The 20,797-nt window shown below is 34.8% G+C and overlaps 1 protein-coding gene across 26 annotated transcripts in view; it reads right to left on the reverse strand.

Annotated features, from left to right (window-relative positions):
- The window catches only part of CCDC91 (coiled-coil domain containing 91), a 362,057-nt gene that overhangs the window by 272,372 nt on the left and 68,888 nt on the right, over positions 1-20,797 (reverse strand). For 5 of the 26 annotated variants that reach the window (XM_086713750.1, XM_086713746.1, XM_086713748.1 and 2 more), the window contains 3 exons: positions 15,332-15,358; positions 9,009-9,051; positions 6,774-6,852 (listed from right to left, as the gene is read on the reverse strand). In XM_086713750.1, coding sequence (XP_086569876.1) covers positions 6,774-6,852; positions 9,009-9,038 — 109 coding nt within the window. In that variant the 5' untranslated portion in view covers positions 9,039-9,051; positions 15,332-15,358. Of the gene's footprint in view, positions 1-6,760; positions 6,853-7,412; positions 7,573-9,008; positions 9,052-14,493; positions 14,596-15,331; positions 15,359-20,797 lie in introns of those variants that run through there. The other 21 variants (XM_086713753.1, XM_086713749.1, XM_086713751.1 and 18 more) reach the window with 8 other exon arrangements.

Consider the following 20,797-nt stretch of genomic DNA (forward strand, 5'->3'; position numbering starts at 1 on the left):
GCAAGAAGAGTAATGGGATATTAATAAAATGACCGATTTGTTGTCCTAGGTTTTCCTGGCCAGGAGAATGGAGAATGGAAAAACTGAACCATGAAATCAAAAAGGCATCTGTCTTCCAGGTTTCTCTCTGCCAATGTCTTGAGAAAAATGTTTGAACTTTCCTGTTGGCTTTGTATGCAAATAGCTCCAGATGCAAAGTGAACCACATCTAAGTTATTTGGTTCAACATCTGCTGGTCCAATTCCCATTACTCCTTCTAAAGGGTCGGCTTGTGACAGACAGTTTAGTTTGCCCTCTATATAAGCTGTTTTGAAGGAGCTAATTTGGATTAAAGTATCTATCTAGACCGCTTGTTTTTCCCTTTGATGGTCAATGCATTCTAATGTGGTTCTGTGTAGTGCTACAAGGAACTTAGAAACATATTGGAAAGGACAGTATTCAAGGTTTTGCCTCCCACCTCGCCTTCTAGACAATTTATATTTCTAAAGTTAAAAGTAAAAAGTGAACAGTCATTTGCCTCTAAAACAGCACCACCCACATTGTACACAATGGCAACATGACAATACTTTCTGACCGAATATTCTTTTCATGAAACCTGTATCAAATATTTGAAGCTAAAGTTATTGATAAAAGCACTTATCAATATTAACAATGCATTTCATGAGATATCAGTGATTTGAGCTGACAATTTCCATATGGGATCACTGAAAATGGAATGAGGTCTACAGCACACAGCACTCAGTGTCTGATACACAGCCGACTTTCAAACATTTGATAAATGAGTGAATTAGTGAACGAATGAACAAACAAAAAAACTAAAGAATTAATTTAAATAAATCCCATGGATTCTGAAACTTTGGATCTGCTGCAATTGGAAAGTAATCAGAAAACATACTGAACCCAAACTAAGACTAACAGTCTAATGTTCTTAGAACTTGTAAGGTCAAATAAAAAGAAAGTCCTTCCTTCAGAAAGGTATGGGTAGAGAGGACAAATTGCATTGAAAGGTAAAAATGAGGAAAAGAGAAGAAATTAGAATATCCATCTATATATGTATGTCCATATTCTGTAAAGCACTACCGGAGCACCTGGGTGGCTCAGTCGGTTAAATGTCTGACTTCAGCTCAGGTCATGATCTCATAGTTCGTGAGTTTGAGCCTTGCGTAGGGCTCTGTGCTGACAGTGTAGAGCCTGGAGCCTGCTTCAGATTCTGCGTCTCCCTCTCTCTCTGCCCCTCCCTCACTGGGCTGTCTCTCTCTCCCGCTCTCTCTCTCCCTCTCAAAAATAAATAAACATTAGGAAAACAAATTTCTAAAAAAGTAGAGCACTACCAGTCTTATACAAATTTGTAAAAGATAGTTGAAGATGATTTCAAAAAACAAGATTTCCTTGCCTTAGAAAAACTCTTATTCTACAAAATACAGTTCTGTGAGTTTATAACTCAAAAACTTTCTGATCTTATATACTATGCAGAATCTGGAATGATTTTCCTTTGGAAAAATGTTTAGAAACATAAATAAGAAAAAAAGAAAACTGGATACTATTATTACGTCTAGACCCTAATATTTGTTAACTAAAATTTAGTCTAACTTCTATTGTTCTCGACTGTTACCTGCTAACACACAGTAAGACCAGACAAGAAATCAGGGAAAAAAAAACAAAAACAAAAAAACAGCAAAATAGCGATTCTCTTTTTCTGCAAATCTGTGACTACTCTTGTTAATCATTATTTCCAAGTCACTTGTCTGTATTAGTAATGACCATGAAAGTTCACTGAACCGTAGAGTATACCTTCTTTGCCATATTTGAGTAATTATCTAAGATTTCCAAGATTACTGTATTTTTTAAGGCAAGTTTAGGTTTGCTTCCTCTACCCTGTGGTTGAAAGACTATTTAATTACCTCCAAAGAAGTAAAAACACTTAAAAAGAGTTACTTGTTGTATCGCTATATTGTATACCTGAAACTAATACAATACCATATGTTAATTAACTGGAATTAAAATAAAAACTTTTTTGAAAAGAGTTACTTTTGAAAGCAAATGTGTTCTACTGATCATCAAGAAATAATTACCGAGCATTATTTACTATAAAGGTAAAATACTATACTAAGTATTTAGAATTCATAAAGGTTTAAATAGTCTCTACCTACCAAAGTTTAGTCTAAAGTAGACATGTAAAGGTAGCAGTCATAATGATAATACATTTTTTCATATAAATTAGTACACCCATATTCATAGCAGCATTATTTACAGTCAAAGAAAGCAACCCAAGTGTCCATCAATGTATTAATAGATAAACAAAATGTGGTCTGTACACATAGTGGAATATTAGTCAGGCTTTAAAAGGAAGGAAATTCTAACACATGCTACAACATGGATGAACCCTGTGAACATTATGCTAAGTAAAATAAGCCAGTCACAAAAAGACAAATACACTATGATTCTATTTACATGAGTTACCTAGAGTTGACAGAAAGTAGAATGGTAGCTGCCAGGGGTTTGGGGGAGGGGCAAATGGGTGGTTTTGTTTAAGGGCTTTAGAGTTTCAGTTTTACAAGATGAAAATGTTCTAGAGATTGGCTGCACACCAATGTGGACATACTTAATGATACTAAACTATACACTTAAAAACAGTTACATGGTAAATTTTGTGTCATTTTACCACAATTAAAAAAAAAATACCAACTGGCATGACCTAAGTCCCAAGCAAGTGGTGCAGAAAAAAAAACTGATATAATAGCTCAGAAGAAAGAAGAGTTATGAAATATAGATTCAGTAAAAGCTCTATGCCTTATTTTGAAAGAAAAGTGAGACTCAAGTAAGCAGATAGGAGATGAGGGAAGGTATGAAAATCAGAGCAATGGCAAAGTGATAATAGACATCATCCAGAAACAAAATGCAGATCAAAGTTTGGCTACAGGCTTCAAAAAGAATAACCATGGAAGATAAAGCTAGAAGGAAAGGCCATGAAATAGAGAGGAATATGCTTGATAAAGGCAACTGTTTTCATTGAGTATCTTTCACTAAAATAAAGTAATAATTATCACCCTTGTACTGACAGTAAAGGCAGAAAGAAAAGGAGATTGATAACCTCATATTCACTTGTCTCTTACTTACATTCTCCAACTCCCATGATGATGGAAGTGTGGAGACACGTTTTACAGGTTAAATGCTATACATGGTTAAATGCCATGAGATACAGGCTTACAGGAAACAGTTTGTATACAAAATTAACATGTGAATTTCCTTTATTCTCAATGGCAACTTTTTAATATCATCATCAGCTCTGCACAGAAACTAGCATTAAAAAGTCCCACTGTGTAAATGATCCTAATAGTACAGTGAGATGCATGTTTTGAGGTACCTCGATTCATTAACAGTATTGTAAGCTATAAACAGACACTGTTTACATGATAAATTAATTATCCCAGTTGCTATTATGAAATCATCCTCCAACTAACTGCCAGCCCTAAAGCAAGATAATCATTAGTCACACTAAGCCTACTACATTCTTTGCTTAAAATCTTTTATCCTAATCTCGAAAAGGAAATTTTCTATTCTCCCCCAAGTACTTTAAAAACTTAAACCAAATGTTTCTGAGTAATCTTCTTGGATTTTAAGATGTGGTAAAACTTGGTTAATATTCATCTCTTTTAAAAAGATCTTTCATATAGATTACAGACTGCTAGGATATAGGTAGAAAAGCAGACAAAAGGAGAATATTAGTCTTTTCTAAAACTGAAAAGAATCTACCTTAGATCTCTTAAAGCTTCCTATTTCTCTGGACTTTGGTGTGGAAATGATTAAATTGTTATACTAATTAGGATGTTCAGATCACTCTTGTCTAAACAACTTCGGATACCTGAATCAGAGGCAAACAATACAATACCACCAAGCAGAGGAAGAGAAACCATCTTCAACAAAAGAGAAAGATTATTTTGGCTGAGCAAACATCTGCCATGTCTTAACTTTAGCTTGTGGCCAGGTTTCTTTACCTCCACTTCTGCAAGTCACCAAGGAAATTCAGAAAGACTTCAGATCTGACTTTTTAAGGGAGTAAGGGAGAAACTGTGTGTGTGTGTGTGTGTGTGTGTGTGTGTGTGTGTGTGTGTGCACGCAAGTGCGTGTGTGTATGCATGTGCACACTAAAGGAATTGTTCTTTATTTTTTTTTTAATTTTTTTTTCAACGTTTATTTATTTTTTGGGGGACAGAGAGAGACAGAGCATGAACGGGGGAGGGGCAGAGAGAGAGGGAGACACAGAATCGGAAACAGGCTCCAGGCTCTGAGCCATCAGCCCAGAGCCTGACGCGGGGCTCGAACCCACGGACCGCGAGATCGTGACCTGACTGAAGTCGGACGCTTAACCGACTGCGCCACCCAGGCGCCCCATGGAATTGTTCTTTAATTCTAATTAGGCTTTGAGGACTTGACCTACAGATATATAGATACATAGATGGGACATATAACATTCACTCTTGGAGAACAGGAATTAGATAATCTGCCCACAATATACAATTCTTTATTACACTGCCACAATAATTATAGCAAAATGGATTCTGTTCTTGCTTTCACACATAGTAAAGAAGTACAATTTGTCTTCAACTTCTAATCTACTGAAACCATTTCTTTAAAAGCCGCCTCTGACTGTGAGGTTTTTCTCAGTCTCCAATCTCATTGACCTGGCTACATATAGCCTTTGATACCAGTGACCATCCCTTCTTTGAAATGTTCTACTCCTGATGCCTAGCCCATACTCTCCTTCTCTCTCGACCTTCTGTCCTTTTCTTCCTCCTGTTCCCCAACTAAGGACATCTAAATTTCTCTACTTAACCCTATTCTCTTTACATACTGTTTCCTCCAGTTATCACCTACAACTTCAACTATCATATCCATGAAGAAACTCCCAAACCAAGAACTCCAGCCCTAACCTTTCTCCTGAACTCTAGGTACCTTAAATACACGTCTAGGACAAATTCATTAGGCTTCAAACCGTCCCAAATTAACTTTTTAATAAAAGTCTCTATTTCTGTTCAAGGAAATACCATTCTTTCAGAACCAAGGCTTAAAATCTCAAATATCAATTTTGACTCCTCCTTCTCCCTCACATCCAGTCACCCAGACAGCCCTGATGATGGGGGTTTTTTTCCACAAAAGAGTTATTGAAAAAGAATGGAAATATAATCTGAAAGACTAGACTTCATTCCTAAACATATATATCTGTATCAAACTCCAAAATTTTATAAACCATCATTTTGTACAAGAGGTATACTGAAGCTTGGCCTATCTACCTTACAATAAGCAAAAAAGTGACAACACACTGAAAATCCTAAACTGTTATATAAATATCATTATTCCAATTCTTCCTATTGATTTCCACTGTCACCCTAGTCATCATTCATTCAGCTATTCGTTCATGTTTTTCTTTAATTATTCTATGAATATTTATTTAGGGCCAGCTATAAGCTTGGCACTGTGTTCGACATTTAAGACATAACAACAGGACAAACAGACGTAGCACCTAACATCACAAAACTTACAACCTAAAATGTAAGTCAAAAAATAGGTGTACATAGGTGTGGGAAGGTTCTCTGGGAAGGCCTCCCAGAAAAAGAGATATTAAAGCAAAAGACAACACATAAAAAACAGAGGAGTTAGTATAGTAAGGGAGCAGGAGAGTGTGCCAATGGGGAACAAGGTGAGAAATTCCAGGCAAAGGAAACAACAAACATAAAGCCCTCAAACAAGAATGAGCATCCTAACTAGGTCATACTTTCCCATGTTTACACCTTTGTTTCATTTATTCTTCTCTCTTCAAAATCTTTCCCCATTCTCCCCTCTCTGCCTATTGAAATCATAAATATCCTTCAAAGCCCAGGTCGATAATATATACTGACCTTCTAGGACAGTACTTGACTCATATGAGGCCTAAAATAAACATTTGCTAAATGAATGGATGACGAAATCATCATTCTTCCCAAATCACAAATCTGCTTCATATTACAAGTACGTATGTGCCTATCTTCTCTTGAAGTAAAGGACACATTCCCCTAGTACTTAATGCATAATAAGCACTAGAAAAATATTTTAGGATGAATAACTCTAATAATCTAAGACTAAACAGAGCTGTTAAAGAAGGATCCTTTTATCTTCTACCTCCAATTTTACAATGATTTGGCAGAGCAAAAAGTCTAGAAAATTCAAAATATTATTTATACATGAATTATATTAATAGTGAACATTAGGTCTTCCATAAAATATCTCTAAACACTAGAATTTATTTTTGCATTTGATATCTTGGATGGCTAAATTTTTATTTTTAATACTTATGAATGACCTTCCTAAAAAAAAAAAACAAAAACACTTCTAAATTTAAATACTGGTGAAGATGTAAAATTATTTTAGAATATTTTTAGAATATAAGAATAAGGAGTCTTTCTAATTAATTAACCAGGCAGTCTAAAAATATTATTTGGTACCTCATTTTCCTAAAACTAAGATGAGTTAGGAAATGTAAATTATACTTTAATTTCATTTAATGTTCATGATATCATTTTTGGATTCATGCCTCAAGCCACACTGCAGAATTTGTTATGCAATTTATAATCTGTTAAGAGAAAAACCTAAATTAAATCTGGGTCATTCCATTTTTCAGATCAAAGAAGGCCAAGTGCAAAGTAAAAAGGCTTTCAAAGAAAAGGCAAAAAATGTTAAACTAAAAAAAAAAAAAAAAGAAAGAAAAAAGAAAAACCTCTCTTACTGCATAGTAGTACCTGTAGGAAAAGCAGCCCAAGGAATAGCAGGAGACGTAGTTTGGGTTTCACCATTTCCACCATCAAAAATCTCTGCAGCCTAGGAAAAAAAGGCAAATTTATTTTAGAATATCTAAAAAGTAAAAATGCTAATTGCAATCAAGCCTTCCAAATTCTACAAGCATATTCTCTGTGATATACCCTCCAAATTACTCAACTGCTTTTCAGTCTTCATTGCTACCACCACAACCACTACTCACCACCCCCAGTACTCAGGCTGCATTATTTTTAAGTAAAAACCTTCCTTCCTTATTAAAATATATCTCGTGCCAATGAAATTTTTATTTTGTATATCCTTCATCACATTTTCACTTGTGAGCTTTATACCTAAGAACTCTAAACTAACTCACCACAAATTTGCTCGTGTATGTAAGAAAAAATATATTTTACTTTAAAAGTATCAACACCAAATCTTTTTCATTAATTAGCACAAAAGCTAATCGAGATCAATCTAAAGAAATAGGATTCATCTATATTCTTGAATAATCTACCAGGTGGATTTACTGGCAATCAACTCTAATAGAGAATTCCTAAAGCTGGTGTTTTAAATTAACAAGCCTTCCTACTAAACAGTTTTAAAAGTAAAGGACAGTCAATTACTGAATGCTGAGTTTGTAGGTAAGAGTGAAGAGTTTTCTCTCCCTTAAGTGTCCAGGTCACAGCAAAATTATTACTGAGAAAAGGAGCCAGAATTTCAATTTGGATTCCGCATTGAGTTGTCAGCCAAAAAGCAGTCAATTGAGACAATCTGCCATGGAAGCTAAGTGACGCAAAATATAGTAATTATTACCTATAAACTATGAAAAATGAGCATGGTTTATATGACCAAGGACAGAGACCTTCCATATTTCTACAATTGGATGCAAAAAGAAAGAAACCTAATAACCAATTAAATTAGAATAATTGGTTAACATTGTAAATATTTAATACTGAAAAGAATAGATCCACTGACTGTAACAATGAAATATAATTTTACTCTGAGGTAAACTACCCACTTTATTTTTCTCTGATATAATAAATCAAGCATGGTTTAAACAAAGGAGACCAAACTAAGTTTTAACCTTCAAATAACTGACAACTCCTAAACAATAAACTAAGATGATATCTGAAACATATATTATCCTCAAAATGAAAGGAATTTTAACAAAATTTTAAATGTTACATTTCAGTAAAAGATTAAATCACCCAAAAAACACCCAAAATATTAAAGAAAATGGAAAAAAAACATACAAACGTGCTAAACAAACACCCGTTTTAGATGAAATAAAACAGGTATGCTCATATTCCAAATACCTCCATTTTGACAGATAAAAAGATCAACGGACGAGAAAAGGACCCTAATCTAAAAAAACTCACACCATTCTTTCATGGTTTTCAGAATACTGAGTATTACTTAATATCTTGTTTCTATTAATGTCTTTAAACTCCCTATTTTTAAAAAACAATCTCCTTTTTACCAAATTCCAAAGTAGGTGAAAATCTTACTAAAAAAAGGAAAAAAAAAAATCACAGAGCTCACTTAGTAGTTCCAAGACTTGAGCTCAGGCATCCTGACTCCTAATCCAGAGATTTTCCTGCAAGACTATACTGGCTCCATAAAAATAACTGGGTTACAAAATATTTCAATAAAATGAACACACACTGAAAAGGATTACGGAAAAGACAGTGCTTCTTCAGCTAACAATTTCCACTTACAAAGCATCCAACTCAAACCTGAGAGAATAATCTAACAACACAAACATACTAATTAGCTCTATAAGCCACCAAAAGGCTACGTATTTAATATACTAAATCAACTCATTACAGGTGTAAACATGAAAATATGTGACAGATCTGCAATACTCATCCCTCATCTCACAAGTATTTCCTAATAGACATGTATCCCAGCAAAATCATCAGCTGACAGTTTTTACAACTTCTTTAATGCTTCCACTAGTAGCACTTAATTGCTTCAATTCAAACCATTCTGATGGGCATGGCCAGATGTTCAATAATAATAAATCATTTTTATCTTTCAAAAGGGATATATTTTAATTCTCCTTGATTTCATTTTTTTATTCCAGTTTTACATTAAAGATGATCCAGAAATGATCCTGAGTACCAATGACAGATAATATATTTTCAAAATAGTATACTCCATTATAATCCCACAAAGTTAAAGCAATTACATAAGCAAAATAAGGTAATTGCACATACCTCAAAACCACCAAAATCATCATCATCCATTCTTCAAGTACACCTGAAAAATATCAGAAGACATTGAAACAAGCCCACACACACAGTTATTTACGTCAAAATATTTTTCTTACTTAAATGTATATACATTTTGACTTGCAAACTAAAACTATTTCATTTGGGTTTTAAGAAACTACTTTTTAAAAAACTATATGGGTATGCATTTTTTAATGCAAAAAGACTGGGGGGTTTTTGGCAAAATTAGCCATTCAGGCAAAATTAGCAATTGCTGTGACTTTTTCAGCAACCATGTATTTTGCCATTTGTGTTGAGACGCCAGGAGTGGAAAAATATTCTTTTACATTTTAATTTGCTTTTCCCAAATTGGCGCTAGGGCTCAATTCAATAATGCTTCCTGCTTTTTGCATCTATTCCTCAGTTGTCTGGCAACATCAGCACAAACTCCAGCTAAGAACAGGACTGTGGTGAATTTTTGGAAATCTGTCCCCTACCACAAAGGTTCTTCCCTCGGTTTCATGGCCGAGGTTGATTTAGATTTTCAAAATTGATCAGCATTTTTGAGCTGTGGCCACAACTTCTGGAGCATTTTGATATGTGTATTTTTAGCTGAAACTACTTTGCACTTTTGGAAAAATGTGGAGCAAGTTACTAGGCTGATCAAGATAAATCAAGTCATGTATTCACGAGAGACCAGCGAAGAGAAAAACACAAGTGAATATCCTGAATTCCTCTCTTCTTTACACTTAAACTATGTTAAGACAGACAAGCAGTTAAGATAATACATGCTTTATTTTGTCCTAAATGTGTGTCATAAAAACGGAAGGAAAAAAACATGAGTACCTGGGCTTTAAGAAGAATAAAAAGAAAAAGCTTTTATCTAACAAACCACTAAAAAACCAAAAAGCCCTGAAAAGTAAAACAAGCAATAGATGGTATACATTTAGATGAAAAATAAGTTTATAATAAATTGTGATTCAGTGGTCCAAGTACTACTCTAGTCAATAACTGGTTTCCTTTCTTATCTTTCAAAAGTGAACTATCCAAATTATTAATTATAGTTTCCTTGACTCACTAATACAAGATGAACCTGATTATAGGAAAACAACCTTCTCCAACTCCTTAAAAAACCAGCAAAACAAATTAAACCATGTTAAGTGATAATTCTAAAGGGATTTTCTAAGGCACTTTGCTTTAAGTGATGAAGCAGTAGTCATCTATAGTCATGTCTTGCCTTGTCAATGAAATTAATATTAATGCCTTCAAAAATAAATTCAAAAACTAGTCAGAGAAAAATACACAGTAAAACACAATCTCAAGGATTGTTTTAATAGACAAAGAAAACATATTCACAGAAACACACTAGGTAATGACACTAAAAGGAATATATGTAGACAGAAGTACATTATAAAAAGGAAAGACATTAAATTAATCAAAATGAGATACCACTGTTGTCACCATTACCTACAATTTAGTAGTTTGATGAAAATTTTTTAAAGATGTGTTTCTCAAAAAAATCAGAGCCAACCAAGTCATCCACATACAACACTTAAAAAATACAAACCAGACTTTCAGAAACTTTTGATGGTGGTTAGTTTAAAATGGAATTCACATTAATTCTGTGTCTCAAGCAAATAGAAATCTGTATGTGATTACATTTTTTATGAAGAAATTATGAAATAAGAGTGATATGGATACTGAGAATTAACCAAGTCTAACTATAAACACTAAGTTTGTGTTTTCCACATGTATCCCACGAATCTCAGTAGACAATTAAAAAATATTTTTAGCATCTACCACACTATATCCAAATAATATGGTTTCAAAAAAATAGAATTTCTAGAGTAATGCTTCTATGTGTTTTGTAAATTACATCCCAATAAATTATTTGTAAGATACCAGAAAACTTGCAAACAAAAACAAATAGCCATATTTAACAATGATTTCAGCTTGTTTGCATGTGGTAATGAACCAAACACCATCAGTTTTTTAAGTACTGATTTAACTCTACAAAAGAATGTATTAACGACCATTGATGTTTTCCATACCCCAACAACCTCTACATATTAAAATGCAGATGGTAGTCTTCTACTTTATTTTCAAAGAAATGAAATATTAACACATTTTAAAAGATACATGTGTTTTGGGGCATCTGGGTGGCTCAGTCCGTTAAGCATCCAATATTCTTAACTTTGGCTCAGGTCCTAATCTCATGATTTGTGAGATAGACATGGAGCCCTGCTTTGTGTACCGCGCTGACAGTGCAGAACCTACTTAGGACTCTCTCTCTTCCTCTGTCTCTGCCCCTCTCTGGTTCTCGTTCTCTCTCTCAAAATAGATAAACTTAAAAAAAAAGAATAAATGTGCCTTGAGTTTCTTAAAATACAATAATTAGAGAAATATTATTTTAAAGCATTAACATTTCTCCAAATAATTTACTTTCAAATCCTGCAATAGTTGCTGTTTCTTTCTAAGCCTTACAAAGAGCAGGAGGAAGTAATATTAACAGCACAGATTTGTAAAAATCAATTTTACTAAATACAAAACACAAAAATTAGTTTTTAAAAAGAAATATTACAAGTGTGGTCTTCTTTACAGATTTAGCTACTCCATCACATTTAAAACAGTATTTTATCTAAAACGCATTTATCCTTTTTTAAAATATTTCTAGCATTTAACATTATATCCCATTAAATTACAACTATAATACAGCAACACCAAATATACCTGTCACATAAGTTATAGAGTCATGAGCCTGACCAAAAAATTGGCAGATCATTAGTTCATCTTTTGGTGTCATGGCAGGAGATAAGATGCATACTTTGTTATGATTAGGTATCTACATTGAAAGATTTCACAGTATCTAGTTTAACAATTCTCAGACTTCTTTATATCTGAATTTGATCTCTTCTGTTGTGCTAGTATATAAATTCCCTCCTTTATTATTCTCAGTATTTAATATATTGCTGATATTTTACAAGGAAAACATATATACAACACTTAATGTAACAAATTTTTATTACGCGACTCTGTAGAACTGAGCAGTCAAGATCCTCAAGGTGTTACAGTCTAGGAAGAGTGGGGTGGGGAGAAGAGTGTAAAAAAAAATGCAAATTTTAATAACATGAGCTATAAAAGAGCCTTAAGAAAGAAGAAAAAGTGTCTAAGGTGGAAGGAAAGATTTACAGATGTGATATATCTAGTAGGAGCATCATAAATGCTTCAGGGGGGAGATACTTGAGAAATCTATTTCAACAGACCTAACAAAGAATTTTAAATGGCACATTAAGAACATGCATTTTATTGGTCTTTTCCTAAAAGATAGCAAAGATTTGTTTTGATTGTTTGCTTCTGCATAAACACAGGGTCAAAGAGAATGTGAAATGAGAATACTGCAAAAAATTCTGAAAGCAAATACAAGAAAGATGAATCTAAAATTACTAGTGCGGAAAATAAGGATCAATCACATTTACATCAAAGAATCCACAAAAGGCTTAGGAATGCATGTCAGTGAAAGTTGTGTAAAGGTAAGACTCAAAATAAAAGTGGCAGATATATCCCAAGATCCCCTTCTACAATCTGCACAACAGGAAAACTTATAGTTCTTCATCACAGCAGAAGACTGGGTTTATTCCCTGGACAGGGTAAAGCCAAGGGTCTCTGGATTAGAGGACACCGAGACAGCTGGACTAAGTCAAAGTTGTATTCAGTACTGAGACCCATTCTCCCAGTCCTCTTTCATCACTTGGCAACCAAACTGCCAGCAGCTAGGTTTCAATCTCTAGTCATCAGAGTAGAAGATTCTTCTTCTCTGGTGAATCTAATCAACTCATGAAAAGGACGTCATCAGAGGCACCACCAAAGAAAAAAAAAGTTCACTCAGCTATCACTACTTTGACAAATCCTATCCATATGCAGAAAATTTCCAATTTGCTCCTGATTTCAGTAAAATAATGAATAGTATAAAGGCTAAAAGAAAAGATTATCAAGTCAGGTTGCCTCAATTCAAATTCTAGTTCTGCTACTTAAATGTGTTTCACTGGGCAAGTTATTTAAACACTGTGTACCTCAGTTTCCTCATCTGTCAGAGATACTACTAGTACTACTACTACTAATGATAATAATGGTAACTAGCTCTTAAAGTCATTATAAGGATTAAATAAATAGATGAAGCACTTACAACAGTCTCTGATACATTCTAAGTATTATATAAGTGTTTGTTACCTTATTAGTAGTGTTTCACTCTTACATATGAGCAGATGGCCAAGGACAATAAAAGATACGAAGAAAGTATCTAATATAAAAAATAAGAGACCAAACCAAAGAGAAAGAAACAGAGACTACACAAGAAAATTTTCAAAAAATAAAACCATAACTAGTACTTTCAGAGAATTAACAACAGAAGATAGTGCATCCATGGAATAAGAACAGGAAGCCTTCATTTGGGGGAAGAGGGGGAAGAAATGAGAGAGGGATGTGCACCCAGACTAAGGTCTTGAAAATAAAAATGATTACAGAAATGAAAATTGCAGGGCGGGAACTAAAGCTGAGGAAATTCCTATTAAAAGAGGAGTATAAAAGAAAAAGAAATGTAAAGTCAGAGTAAAAACATAAGAAAATTAAAAGATCCAGTCCAGAATATGCAATATCTAATTATCAGGAATTCTAGAAAGACAAAATAGAGAAAACAAAAGGAAAGAAATCATCAACAAAATAATTCAAGAAAAGTTTCTAGAGACACCTGGGTGGCTCAGCCGGTTAGTGTCTAACTCTTAATTTCAGCTCAGGTCATAATCCCAGGGTCATGGGATCGAGCCCCACATCAGGCTCTGTGCTGAGCATGGAGCCTGCTTAAGATTCTCTCTCTCCCTCTGCCCTTCTCCCCTGTTCATGCCCTCTCTCTCTCTCTCTCAAAAAAAGAAAGAAAGAAAGAAAGAAAGAAAGAAAGAAAGAGAAAGAAAGAAAGAGAAAAAAAAAAGAGAATTTTCTAAAACTAAAGGATACGATATCCAGATTTAATAGTTCCTCAAGTATCCAAGAAAATAGAAGAACAAACCCACACTAAGACACAGTAGAGACAAGGAAAAGATCCTACAGGCTCCCAGAGAGATAAAATAGGTTTCGTACGAAGAATAAAGAATACAATCACATTAGATCTTCACAACAGCATTGCTGGAAGGTGAAAGGCAAGGGAACAATGCTTTTAAAATTATGAGGGAAAATGATTAGCAGATAGAATTCTAAAATCAGCCAAACCAACAAATAACTAATGTGTGGGAAGACTAAAGTCATATTCATACTTCAAAGTGTCAAAATTTTTATTTCCCATTCTATAGAGTAAACCAAGGGAATAAGACACAAGGAAGAAATGGGGTTAGAAAAGAAAATAGGTGATATAACCAAAGTGAACACCAAAGGAAATTCTTCCAGAATAGTGGTAAAGTGAGTTCCCAAGCTATCTATAACACAAGAACAGAGAGCAACCCACCTAAATTAAAGCAGATCAGAAAGCTCCTGGGAGGACTCAAGCAAATCCAATTAATAGACTCTCTCATGTGTTTTACCATATCATGAGAGTAATTTTAAACAACTGTGGGAGAATTAAGAGTTGAATTAGTGATTAAAACATTAACCAAATTAAAAAAAGAAAAAATAATACGTTGGACAGGAAAAGTAAACATTATAACAGTACTATATTTTTTAGCCATGAATACTATTTACATGGCAATAATAAACAATGAATAACTAACGGCACCAAAATTATACTAAAACCATATCGGAAAGCTAAGAGAAAGAAGAAGCATGTGGTATGAAGTGTAGAGAGGGTGATGAAAGACAGCTAAAGCTTCATCTTCCATATTGGAAAGTTGATGGGTATGAAACTGAAAAATGAAGAAGTAGCAATAATAAACATGTTTAGGGATATACTGGTAAACACTAAAATTATCAACCATATGTACTAAACATCTTGCTTCTAGAAAACAAGAAAAGGAGAGGCTAGAAGAGAAGAGCAGGCATAGGAGATGGTTATGTTTCATAACAAGTATTTTACAACTTTAAACTGTGGGCACATATAACTGATTTCTTTAACAACAGTATTAGAAGACATCATGGCACAATGACCAACCATCTATTATTTCTATCAAAATATTTGGAAAAATAAAATTCAGGGAAAGTTACTTTTAACAAAACTATAAACAAAGGCATAAATGCTTTAAATTAGTATTTAACCAGTGAAAAAATTAAAATTTTTCATGTTAGTCTCCTTTATAACATTTATTCATTAACATTTATTGTAAGTGTTTATACAAAATGGAAAAGCGTACCTCAAACACCAGAGCTGGAAAAAAAGTCTAAGAGAAAAAAAACAAAAACCTTAGGTGAGTGACTCAAAAAGTACAATCTCCGGAGATCATCCAAATGATTCAATCATCCCAAAGTGTCCTACTAGTTGACACTGTCCACTTAGCACTTCAATCTCTAGCCCATCTGAAAAACTACTGGCTAACCAACATCCTCACAGTCACAGTATTTTTCCATTTGATCCTTTTTCATGCCATGTTTCCTAGAAGCAATAGACAAGTGATTTTTTTTTTTACTATCCTGGGCAAACATAAATTGTTAAGAAGAAAGCAGAACAAAGGAACACACACACACACACACACACACACACACACACACACACACACACCTCTTAGTTAAGGTTAAAAATTAATAGCCACTAAGACTGAACTACCTTAAAGAGTCTAACCATCTAAGATCAGAATTTCAGGCTTATCTGTTCAAGGATATTATTTATTTACCTAATTTTCTGTAAGCTCTTCTGAGGTCGTGTCGGGACAATTTTATCTACTTTTAACTCTCTGGTACCTTCAACTGAGCAGTTCCTAGCACATAGTAGGGTCTCAAAAAATATTTTTGAATCAGTGCTTTTGGAATAAACCACTAAATGAAAACAAATGAGTTGCTAATAGTTCCCACATGACTTCCCTTCCCCTTTTACTTCTCCAAGAAAAACATGTTGGAACTTGAGTGGTAGAGGATCAAGTTGCTAGCACTAAAACAGCTCTATGCATATTAAGGCATGAGTTTGAAGGCCTACATCTTAAAAGAAATTATGCTGCTACACTCCTCTCTCTTAAGTGTCCAATTATTATTAGGATTAATAATAACTTTGACACTTCCCAGATGAAGCAGAATTACAAAATAATTGCTATACTATAAATACCACTGCCAATGGCAAAATATCGTCACAAGTTAAAAAAACTGAGATATTCACTACCTGAAAAACATTCTATTCATAAATGATCAGATAGGAAAACATCCCCAAAACAATTAATAGTTCTAGTAACTAAATATTTTCCTTTATGTAATTTTCATCTGTACTTAAATTTTTGTCTTTGCCAGCCTTCATTCAAGAAAATTTACATATCCCAGCAGGTAACAAGAAACAAAAATTGCAAAACACTTAGACTCTCCAAATGCTTACCTATTTTCCAACTCTTTGGCTAATTCTTCTATTTTCCAACCTTTTTGGTTAACTCTTCTACCTCCTCTAACTCCTTCAGAGCAATCTTTCCCTCAGCTGATGGATCTATGATCCTGTCTCATTATCTTCTCCTTGAAAGAGTGCATTCACTCTCATGATCTTAATGCTCCACTCAAATTTTCCAAAATTAACCACCTCACTGGGTTCAGTCATATATTTCCAACCAAATAATAAATACTTTTGTATGGCTATTTTACTGTCAACTCAAAATTCTCACTGTATGAATTATACCCCTATCTGGCAAAATCTCCGCCCTCAATGAATATTAGTGGGTAGATATCACCTCTTCTCACATTTTAAAAGAGGACACAGTCCTCTAGATAGAAGGAAACAAGATTTAAGAAATACTACAGTCTCTTTCTCATCTTTACTTCTCTCCAAGAGAAAAATAATCAAAATAAGTGACAGGAGGACATCCATAGGTGTCCTACTGGGTGAGATTAATGTATAGAATTCCCATACAAAGTACTGTGCATACACAGTACAAGCTCTTCGAGTTTCTCACTGGGAACTGTGTGCCCGTTAACATATTATTCCTCCAGAGCAGCTCCCAAGAGTGAAGTTCATCAGAGAAAAACTTCATTTCCTTAGCATGAAGACATGTTTTTTAGCTTGTGACTAGATGAGTAATAGGAATTCAGAAGAGAACTTGTGAGAGACCTCATTTCCACCTCAGTCCAAACCACATTTACATTAAACCTTTAATAATAAAAGCACTTTTCTGATTCCTATGACTTGGTTCTACTTCTCAACTGACTCAAATCTGGAGTGGTACAAGGCAACTGATAATGGCTCTCCCCAAGAACCACCACCAATACCCAATTACCTAACTTCTGCCGAGAACTTAAGACAATTCACTGTAATTCACTGGATTCACAGTGCTGCCTATCCATACCCATTTTTTTCTCTCTTTAAGCCACTTCTAATTCTCCAGAAACTATGTCAAAGATTCTCAATACTCCTGAAACTTCCAACCTTTTCATTCCTTTCTGTATTCAAAACACATGACCAATCCTCCTGCTAAAACAGAAGGCATTTTTAGAGAAGTTCCTTAACTTCTTTCTACCAAAACTATAGTTACCAGCATCTGTACCAAGCTATCCCACTTTCTTCTGCTCACACTGAAGGAGGAATCCCTCTGTGTTCTTAAAGCTAATTCCTCCATCTGTGTTTTCAGACTTGGCTCTCTCAATCGTTCTTTCTCTTAAATACTGAACTTCCTCCTCTTATTTGGCTCTTCCCAAAACTCTGAAACATGCTCCAGTTCCTACATCTTTAAAAATGAAACAAAACAAAAACAAAAGCAAAACCATCCTCAACTACACATTCTTTTCCAACCACAGACCTCTCCTTTTCACAGCTCAACTTCGTAAGTGCTGTATTCTTACAGCCCATGCCTGCAACCAATTACCTCCTTTTCACTAAATGCAAAAAGACACTTGCAATTCCTTGTCTTATTTGAACACTAACAACATTTGACCAGTCTTTCCTTCTCAAAACACTCTCACCCCGTGGTTTATAAGACAACCATACTTCTTTTCCCTCTTTCTTCTTATTTCTCTGGCTGCTTCTTCTCAGTCTCCCTTGTAGGTTCTTCTACCTTCCAGTTAGATGATGGTGTTCCTAAATACTCCAACCTACCCCTTCTTTTTATCTCACTTCAGAAATACTCCCTGGACTCACTTAAAATATAAGCTAAGAAATCTCTAGTTAAGATCCACCTCCTGAGCTCCAGACCCACATAAACAACAGACAATTGAATAGTCACTTTTCCAATTTGGCAGGCACCTCAAATTCAATACAACCAAAACTGAACTCAAGATCTCTCCTATCAAAGTCAATTTACTGTTCCTCCAAAATACCTTCACCCAGTGATTGGTATTACCATCTACAAAACAGCTGGCCAAGACAAAATCCTGCAGTCACCTTTGCCTCCTTTTCTCTCTCACCTCATACATCCAATCAATAACCAAATCCTACGTCCTAAACACCTCTAGAATCCATCTCCTCCACTCAGTATCCAAATCTTTACTCTAGTTAGAGCCCCATTATATTTCATCTGGCTTATACCATCAGCCTTCAAAACAGTTCTGTTTCCAATTTTCTCCTTTCTACTCATTCTCCACTCTGCTACCCAAATGATCTTTTTAAATACTCACCTAGTTAAAACCTTTCAGTGACGCCTTGTTACTTTACGAAGTCAAAATTCTTAGCAAGAAATTAATGAACCTTTGTGCCAAGCCCTGGACAGTGTATGACCCCTTCTTTTTTTTTTTTTTTTTTTTTCAACGTTTATTTATTTTTTGGGACAGAGAGAGACAGAGCATGAATGGGGGAGGGGCAGAGAGAGAGGGAGACACAGAATCAGAAACAGGGTGTATGACCCCTTCTTAATATAACATTACTCTCAGGAGCAAGAAACATAAAAGCTTTCATAACACGCAAAAGACAGAATCCTAGACAAAATGACAAGATGGAAAAATTCTTCCCAAAAGAAAGATCAAGGAGAAACTACAGCCAGGGATTTGCTCAAAATAGATAGAAGCAATATATCTGAACAAGAATTTACAACAACAGTCATAAGAATACTAGCTGGGCTTGAAAACAGCATAGAAGACCTTGCTGCAGACAAACCATAGAAGAAACCCTTGCTGCAGAGATAAAAAAAATCTAGAAACTAGTCAGGCCGAAATGAATGACCCTTTATAACCTAGTTTCTGCTACCATCCTCATCACTAATACATTCATACCCTGCAGTCATATAAGAATTTATATTTGAACCATGTGACTCTGGCCAAATCACCACACCTCTCTCGACCTCAGTGACCTCATATGTAAAATGAAAAAAATTATTACACGACTTCTAAGATATTGCATTGTAAGATCCTCTAAATATATTATTCTATGAGTAAAATCAAATTCCTTTCTTTTTCATAAAGAACTTCCTGAATGGGGCACCTGGGTGGCTCAGTCGGTTAAGCCTCCAACTTCAGCTCTGGTCATGATCTCATGGTTAGCGAGTTCGTGCCCCACATTGGGCTCTCTGCTGTCATCACAGAGCCTGCTTTGGATCCTCTGTCCTAGTCTTGCTCTGCTCCTACCCCACTCATGCATGGGCTCTCTCTCTCTCTCTCTCTCTCAAAAATAAACATTAAAAAAAAGATAAATGTTTTTTAATGTTTATTTATTTTTTGAAAGGAGAGACATACAGAGAACGTTGAGTAGGGGATTGGCAGAGAGAGAGGGAGACACAATCCGAACAGGCTCCAGACTCTGAGTTGTCAGCACGGAGCCTGACTCGGGGCTCAAACTCACGATCTGCAAGATCATGACTTGACCTGAAGTTGTACACTCAACCGACTGAGCCACCCAGGTGCCCCATAAAAAAACAAAAACAAAAACAAAAAAAAAACAAAAAATTTCTTTTTAAGTTTCAACAACAGAAAAAGAACTTTCTAAATATTTTCTATTCTGAATATGTCATTTTCAGTCAATAATATTACCATCATTCTTTAATCCATGCAAAATGCAGAAGCTAGGTGTCACCTTTTATTCTTTGCTTTACACCATAGTCAAGTATGTTATTCAATCCTATATTAGTTTCTCCACTCTTCCTTTCCTTTCTCCTCTAGTGATCATCCCTGTGATTCAGATATCTACCACTATTTCTTGAAAATTATCAGAACTTACTAGTCATCCTGCTCTCCAATCCATTTATCACACTGGACAACTCCTTACAAAACAATGAAGTTTTAAACTCTAAGACTATCATCATGTCAATGTCAACTCCAAAGCTTTCAAACTAAGAATGAAAAATCCATCTCTCTGAGGCATGAACTTTGGAGCCTCATTGATAAGCAAAGTAAGCACGAAGACAAAGCTGTGACTTGCATTGGCATTAATCATTAAAAGTAAAAATAAGGGGGCACCTGGGTGGCTCAGTCAGTTAAGCATCTGACTTCAGCTCAGGTCATAATCTCATGACTCATGAGTTCAAGCCCCACATCGGGATCTGTGCTGACAGCTCAGAACCTGCACCCTGCTTTGGATTTTCTCTCTCTCTCTCTCTCTCTCTCTCTCTCTGCCCCTCCCCTGCTCTTTCTCTCTCCTCTCTCTCTCTCAAAAATAAAAAACATTTAAAAAGAAAAAAAATTTTTAAAGTAAAAATAAGTTCTATAAAAAGCCTACAATTATATCACAATATTAAGGCATAAAAGGAAACACTATACAAGAAAAAATAGAG

Source organism: Puma concolor, chromosome B4 (assembly GCF_028749965.1).
Source record: "Puma concolor isolate L17-30 chromosome B4, mPumCon1.1.hap2, whole genome shotgun sequence".
Lineage (NCBI taxonomy): Eukaryota > Metazoa > Chordata > Mammalia > Carnivora > Felidae > Puma > Puma concolor.